Source organism: Sprattus sprattus, assembly GCF_963457725.1.
Source record: "Sprattus sprattus genome assembly, chromosome: 15".
In the NCBI taxonomy this organism is placed as follows: Eukaryota; Metazoa; Chordata; class Actinopteri; order Clupeiformes; family Clupeidae; genus Sprattus; species Sprattus sprattus.
In genome coordinates this window covers 6,462,779-6,470,278 of record NC_137913.1, presented here as the reverse complement: position 1 = coordinate 6,470,278, position 7,500 = coordinate 6,462,779, and the positions used below count along the sequence as shown (strand labels likewise).

The window sequence follows — 7,500 nt, the reverse complement described above, 5'->3', positions numbered from 1 at the left end:
ACTAAACGAGATCGCTCTCTTCTGGGGATGTGTGAAAAGAAAAAGGAAAAAGGAAATGGCTCCCTTTAGTTTCATCTCTTAGTGGACTCATCTTGTCTCAGTACCTTTAGTTTCATCTCTTAGTGTACTTATCTCGTCTCTCAGTACCTTTAGTTTCATCTCTTAGTGTACTCATCTGGTCTCAGTACCTTTAGTTTCACTCTTAGTGGACTCATCTCGTCTCAGTACCTTTAGTTTCATCTCTTAGTGGACACATCTCGTCTCAGTAGCTTTAGTTTCATCTCTTAGTGGACACATCTCGTCTCAGTAGCTTTAGTTTCATCTCTTAGTGGACACATCTCGTCTCAGTAGCTTTAGTTTCATCTCTTAGTGTACTCATCTTGTCTCAGTACCTTTAGTTTCATCTCTTAGTGGACTCATCTGGTCTCAGTACCTTGTCAATTATGCTCTGCGTGTCAATCTGTTCTTTGAGCTCCTGGCTCATCTCGCCGAATATCTCAGCTCGTTGGGCGGCCCCTCCACCACACACCGCCGTCCGATAGGCCTGGAGCAGCGACTGTTGCTTCTCGGGAACCAATAGGATTTTGCCCAGCTCGCTGTGCCCGCCCTCTCCGCAAGTGAGCACCTCGAGCACTGCACCAGTCAGCAGGATTTCCTAGAGCACAGGAATAATCACAGTCAATCCTCGAGGGATACAGCTGGCAGAGCGATACAAACAAACAGAAATGAGCAGATTTAAAAATAAACACTAAGATAAAACATCAGAGAGGAAACATCTCCCTCTTCCATCACACCCTGGAAAATAACCTTCACGACTGCTAGTGCAAACAAATAATACGAAATACATATACGAATATGATAAGGAAACTAAATTACATTTTGAATATTGAAAAACAGTTTTTCGAATGACGTACCTCCATCTCCTTGAGTCCCTGAGGGTCAAACTTCTGGCCCAGGCCTCCGCCAGCGAGGCCCAGAGCCTGGGACAGGAGTCTGAGAAGAGCCTGCCGATGAGCTGCTGTGCTGGGGTCCTGCAGGGCCTTGTGGATCAGCCCCCCCTCCAGGCTGCGCCACCCACCCAGCAACTGCTTCTGTGGAGAGAGGTGACAGACGCAGAGGGCAGAGTAGGTTTCTCCAGCTTCCACAAACCATTAATTTACATGTCAGGGATGATTATTTTTTAATTATTTATTATTATATTATTGATTATTATTATTATATTATTTTGTCTTAAAGAACGTCAGAGAGCTGGACTATGAGGGCATACAGTCTGGTGGTATTTTTTAACGGTTACGTCACTTCATTTAATTTTCTCAAATGAACTTGGCACTATCTCAAGTATACAACTGCAAACAGTCTCCCGCGGCTGTGGAGCGCTCACCTCCAGCTGCAGGACCTTCTCTCCAGGGCTGTGCGCCCCACTCAGCCCCTCGGACAGTCCTCCATCTCCACTGCCCATCTTGGCATAGGAGCCGAAGATGAGGTTGTACACCTGGAGAGGTATGGAGAGGGAATGTCAAGGAAGAACAGAGGCCACACAGAGAGAAAGAGAGGAAGGGAGCACCACAGAGAGAGAGAGAAACAAGGGGAAGCACAACAGTGAGAAGGGAACAAAACAAAGACATCCCTCATTCATTGGTCATTTTCGTTAAGCAATAAGGTTTTACATCCACTAATAGCAATACTTATCAGTATTGAGATCAGTATTAAGATCAATATGATACCAATAACAATGGAAAACAACATTGAAATACTGACATAATTAACTATGAGGTTAAAATCGCAAAAGACTAAAAATCATACAACAAAAAAGTTATCGGTTCGACACTTCTAACTTAAAGAAACTGACCCTGGAAGAGAGTCTACATGACAGGTAAGAAGTAAGTGCCGAACGGGTAACTTTTTTGTTGTATGATTTTTAGTCTTTTGCGTTTTTAACCGCATAGTTAATTATGTCAGTATTTCAATATTGTTATACATTGTTAATGGTACCATACTGATCCTAATACTGATCAGTCCTGTCCTGTGAGAGACTGAGACTGACCTCTTTGAGATTGACAGGAGAGGAGAGACTGACCTCTTTCAGATTGACAGGAGAGGAGAGACTGACCTCTTTCAGATTGACCGGAGAGGAGAGCAGCAGGTTAGCTGTGTCATTGGCTAGAGAAAGGTTCCGCACCAGGAACTGGTGGAACACCGATTGGTTCCTCAGTACACTGCCCAGGGTGAAGCCTAGGACGCAACAGAGATGCATGCGTTTGACGCCACTGTGAAGCCTAGCATAGCTACGTCAGTTATCTGCAAGTTTGATCAAAATCGGCCAGTCTGTTAAACAATCAATATGCTTTTAATAATAAGTTTAATAACAGATTAACATGACAGCATGAACGTAGCCGACACGCATGCCGGTATTTAACCCCGTTACGATAGGATGCAACAGAGATACACGCGTTTAACTCCACTGCAGAAATCCTTTGGTAAACGAACATCTGAGGCATTTTGAAACTCTATGATCTCAACCTTCAAGAAGTAAAGATTTGTGATGATTGCAATGTAGATCAAGATACTCCTCCAGATATCATTTAGCAGTACAAAGAAGCAACCCAAATCAAACTCACTCTGCTCAAAATTATGAAACCCTTTAAAGGAGCTTTATTATTGTGTCCCATCTATTATAATAATCAGCAGAGGAGACTAAGACCAGACAAACAACCCCACACCAAAAGAAGAAGCCCTTCAGACTACATTTCAGTTAGGCCTCCTCTGTTACAGTGTGCTCATCTTCAGTTAGGCCTCCTCTGTTACAGTGTGCTCATCTTCAGTTAGGCCTCCTCTTTTACAGTGTGCTCATCTTCAGTTAGGCCTCCTCTGTTACAGTGTGCTCATCTTCAGTTAGGCCTCCTCTGTTACAGTGTGCTCATCTTCAGTTAGGCCTCCTCTGTTACAGTGTGCTCATCTTCAGTTAGGCCTCCTCTGTTACAGTGTGCACATCTTCAGTTAGGCCTCCTCTGTTACAGTGTGCTCATCTTCAGTTAGGCCTCCTCTGTTACAGTGTGCTCATCTTCAGTTAGGCCTCCTCTGTTACAGTGTGCTCATCTTCAGTTAGGCCTCCTCTGTTACAGTGTGCACATCTTCAGTCTGGGGGACACTACTGGGGACAGTGGATTCCCCACAGCTACTGTTAAACTCACTTTCACTTCACTTCACTTCACTTTCACTTCACTTCACTTCACTTCACTTCACTTCACTTCACTTCACTTTCACTTTCACTTTCACTTTCACTTTCACTTCAACTTCACTTCACTTCAACTTCACTTTCACTTCACTTTCACTAAACTGGCTGCATTCAATTATTTGCTGTTGGCACAGAAGATGCTATCAGTTGAGCCAGGCAATTGTTCACCTGAGAGAGAGGCACTGTAATTAAGTCTGGGCCTCGCAGTGGCTGACGAGGTCTACCCTGATAGTTGTGGAGTCTCTCTGAGATGAGTTAGTGAATTGAAACAGTGTTATGGCACTGTGGGTATAAGGTTAACCAAGGCCAGTAGTCCTTCTATAAATGCAGAAGGACTTTGGCCTTTGTCAGAAGCTGGTGTGTTAAGTAGGTAGAAAAAACAACTGACAAGGAACATTTCTCCTCTTGTCCCTGTAGCTACACTTATGAAACAAGGTCATGAGTTCAGCCAGGTCAAGGTCAAGGTCAAGATCAGGTCAATAGCTCCACTCCCAGGGAGAACATATACTGTTTCTGTGTTTTCCTGATCTGTGCTCCAAGTCAATCTGGATAAAGGTATCTAGTAAATGAAAAAAATAAATAAATAAATTCTGTCACTGGCCCTGGTTGTAGTACTGGCCCTGTGTTGACTCATGAGTGACTCACACTCATGTCTCCAATAGACCATTCTGTCGTCTCTACTGTAGTCCAAATGAGAATACATGAGAGATGTGGCAGGCAGCGACCTGTGAACTCATTCCCTGTGTAAGAGGTGTGAGTGAAAGGTGTAGGTGTTTGTGATAGGTGTGTGTGAGTGAGAGGTGTGTGTGATAGGTGTTGGCTGACCTTGGCCGTGTGAGTGGTGTGTGTGATTGAGTGCCCGACCCCCCCCCCCCCCCGTGGGTGTGTGTGAGAGGTGTAGGCTGACCGTGGGTGTGTGGGAGGGATGTGTGATAGGTGTAGGCTGACGGTGGGTGTGTGGGAGGGGTGTGTGATGGGTGTATGCTGCCCGTGGGTGTGTGCCAGGTGTCTGTGTGTGTGTGTGTGTGTGTGTGTGATAAGTGTATGCTGACCGTGGCTGGTGTTGAACTGGCTCTCCAGAGGGCTGTGGGCCGAGCTGAGGCTCTCCAGGTGCTGCTGCAGGGACTCCAGCTCCTCGCCCAGGCTGGGCCGGTCCGACGTGAACAGGTGGTTCTGCTCCACCACCTCACCGATGCGCTCCAGCAGCTGAGTCACACTACCGGCACAGACAGAGGGACAGGGACGAGAAAGAGAGAGAGAGAGAGAGAGAGAGAGAGAGAGAGAGAGAGAGAGAGGGATGAAATGGAGGCAAAAGGATGAGGACAGAAAGAAATGAGCATAGAAGAAGAAGAAAGTCATGTAGATAGAAAGAGTAGAGGCAGAGGAGACATGACTCATGAAAGAATAGGGCTATTATAGAATTTAAATACATTTAAAATTCAAGAAGCATTAAAGATTCCTTGACATTCAAAGATGGACAATTTGAATTGCTAATGTACACTAGCTAATGTAAATGTAGGTAAACCAGTGGGTACATATTAATTCCTTTTAAATAGAATGCATTTCTGATGAAAATGGCCACCGCCTGAACCACTGAGGTTATTCAGCTCTTGCATCTTGTGGACTGTACTGAACTGATTTGTGCTCTCTCTTCATCTGTCTCGAGTCTCATTAATGCAGCCGTGACATTTGGAACCAGCAGCAAAAGAAACTAATCTCAAAGGCGAGTACCCAAGCCCTAGCAGAGCGTCTCAGTGCAGCGCCCTGTAAGACAGCATTAGCTTTAAATCTGTGAGTTCTGAGTCCTTTGCATCGTTTGGCTTTCCTGAGCTAGCTGAGGTCATGAAAGACGTGTTTGAATGTGTTTTTTTGTGTGTGTGTGTGTGTGTGTGTGTGTGTGTGTGTGTGTGTGTGTACATGTGATTTTGGGCATTTGTGTTTGTGTAAGTGTATATGTGTGTGTACATGTGTGGTGTGTGTGCATTTGTGTTTGTGTATGTGTATTTGTGTTTGTGTATGTGTGGTGTGTGTGTGCATTTGTGTTTGTGTGTGTGTGCATGTGTGTGTACATCTGTGGTGGTGAGTGTGTGTGCCTTTGTGTATGTGTATGTGTGCATGTGTGTGTACATGTGTGGTGTGTTTGCATTTGTGTTTGTGTGTGTGTACGTGTGTGTGGTGAGTGTGTGTGCATTTGTGTGTGTGGTGAGTGTGTGTGCATTTGTGTGTGTGTACGTGTGTGTGTGTGTGTGTGTGTAGGTGTGTTTGTGTATATGTGCATGTGTGTGTACATGTGTGGTGAGTGTGTGTGCATTTGTGTGTGTGTACGTGTGTGTGTGTGTGTGTGTGTAGGTGTGTTTGTGTATATGTGCATGTGTGTGTACATGTGTGGTGAGTGTGTGTGCATTTGTGTGTGTGTACATGTGTGTGGTGAGTGTGTGTGCATTTGTGTGTGTGTAGGTGTGTGTGTGTGTGTGTGTGTGTGTGTGTGTGGCGTGTGTGTGTGTGTGGACCGACGCAGAGGTTCTGACTCACGTGGAGTTCTTGTACTGGAGGAAGCCGAACTCGTCCCGTTGGCCGTCCGGGCACAAGGACTGCATGATGGGGATGATGCCAGCCGAAGTGAGGGGGGCCGCACTGTAGAAGGCTGGGGGAGGGTGTGTGGGGGGGGGGGGGGGGGGGGGGATGGAGGGGCAGTAGAATGAGAAAGAAGGAGAGTAGAGAGCCACAGAAGGGGGGAGGGTGGGGATGGAGGGGCAGTAGAATGAGAAAGAAGGAGAGTAGAGAGCCACAGAAGGGGGGAGGGTGGTGATGGAGGGGCAGTAGAGTGAGAAAGAAGGAGAGTAGAAGGGGGGGAGTAGTGGCACATGGCAGGTTGAAGCAGAAGAGATAGAGGTGATGGAAGGAAATGTTTAGAAAGGAAAGAAACACGTTTTAGTTTAGGAGGAGAGGTTAACAGGAGGAGAGGTTGACAGGAGAAGCGTTAGGAGCACCTCAAGAAGGAGGAAGAAACATGATTTAGTTTAGGAGGAGAGGTTAACAGGAGAGATTAACAGGAGAAGCGTTAGGAGCACCTCAAGAAGGAGAAGGAGGAATCCTTTTACACATAACGGGTGTGTCAGGAAGTACTGCAGATGTCAGTTGCAGATTTGTCAATGTCTCGGTGTGTGTACTTCCTATACCCCTCGCAACTGGACAGATTCTTTCTTCCTATACCCCTCGCAACTGGACAGATTCTTTCTTCCTATACCCCTCGCAACTGGACAGATTCTTTCTTCCTATACCCCTCGCAACTGGACAGATTATTTCTGTTTTGTCTGTGTCTTATGTTCTACCGTCGATTTATTTGACGAGAGAAAATGCTAATTCTGTGTCAAAAAATAACGATAAACCTATTTTTATGTTTTCACTGTCACTAAGTGGCAACAGATTTGGCCAAAATAGTGTTGCATTTCACGAATCTCTGACCACATTTGACCTTCCAATAGCTCCCTCATCACCCAAAGTGACTCTGTAAATGCCCAGATTAGTTCATGAACCCGTTTTGCTAATGGATGGCTCTCGAAATAATAAAAACGGGAGAGCCACCATAGGAATGATTGAAGGCCATGTTTTATGGTATGAATTTCAAGCGTTAGCCTTTTGTTCCCTTTGGCAGGCGCCATAAGAGGGCAACGCGAGTGTGTTGGCATGGGAGATTCGTTACTAAGCTCTTCATGCTGACACTCATTCTTCCCTAAGTGGCGTAGCACTGCAGTGGATAGCCTCCAAAACTGGCATCATGGCTCTTCCCCCTCAAAGATATGGGGGGGGGGGCTTACTGCAGTGGGTTTATACAGATGGGCGGGGGGGTTAATACGATTGGGGAAGAGAGTTTTGGATTTCCTGATGTTCAGCAGATAAAGCCAAGGTGCAAGACGCTTCTCAACAGGTCTCTGTATGAACATGGATAAGAGCGACACTGTGTAGGACTTATGCACGTGAATAAGAGCGACATTGTGTGTGTCTTATGCACATGAATAAGAGTGACATTGTGTGTGTCTTATGAGCATGAATAAGAGCGACATTGTGTGTGACTTATGAGCATGAATATGAGCGACCCTGTGTAGGACTTATGACCAAGAATAAGAGCGACCCTGTGTGTGTCTTATGAACATGAATAAGAGCGACATTGTGTGTGTCTTATGAGCATGAATAAGAGCGACATTGTGTGTGTCTTATGAGCATGAATAAGAGAGACATTGTGTGTGTCTTATGAGCATGAATAA

At 45.6% G+C, this 7,500-nt stretch overlaps 1 protein-coding gene across 1 annotated transcript in view; it reads right to left on the bottom strand.

The window, feature by feature from the left end:
• Nucleotides 1–7,500, bottom strand: part of abca2 (ATP-binding cassette, sub-family A (ABC1), member 2) — a gene marked incomplete at its 5' end in the record, with an annotated part of 97,220 nt that overhangs the window by 41,871 nt on the left and 47,849 nt on the right. The window contains 6 exons of the mRNA XM_080852043.1: nt 434–655; nt 915–1,091; nt 1,382–1,492; nt 2,111–2,232; nt 4,288–4,451; nt 5,768–5,879. Coding sequence (XP_080708169.1) covers nt 434–655; nt 915–1,091; nt 1,382–1,492; nt 2,111–2,232; nt 4,288–4,451; nt 5,768–5,879 — 908 coding nt within the window. The remainder of the gene's footprint in view (nt 1–433; nt 656–914; nt 1,092–1,381; nt 1,493–2,110; nt 2,233–4,287; nt 4,452–5,767; nt 5,880–7,500) is intronic.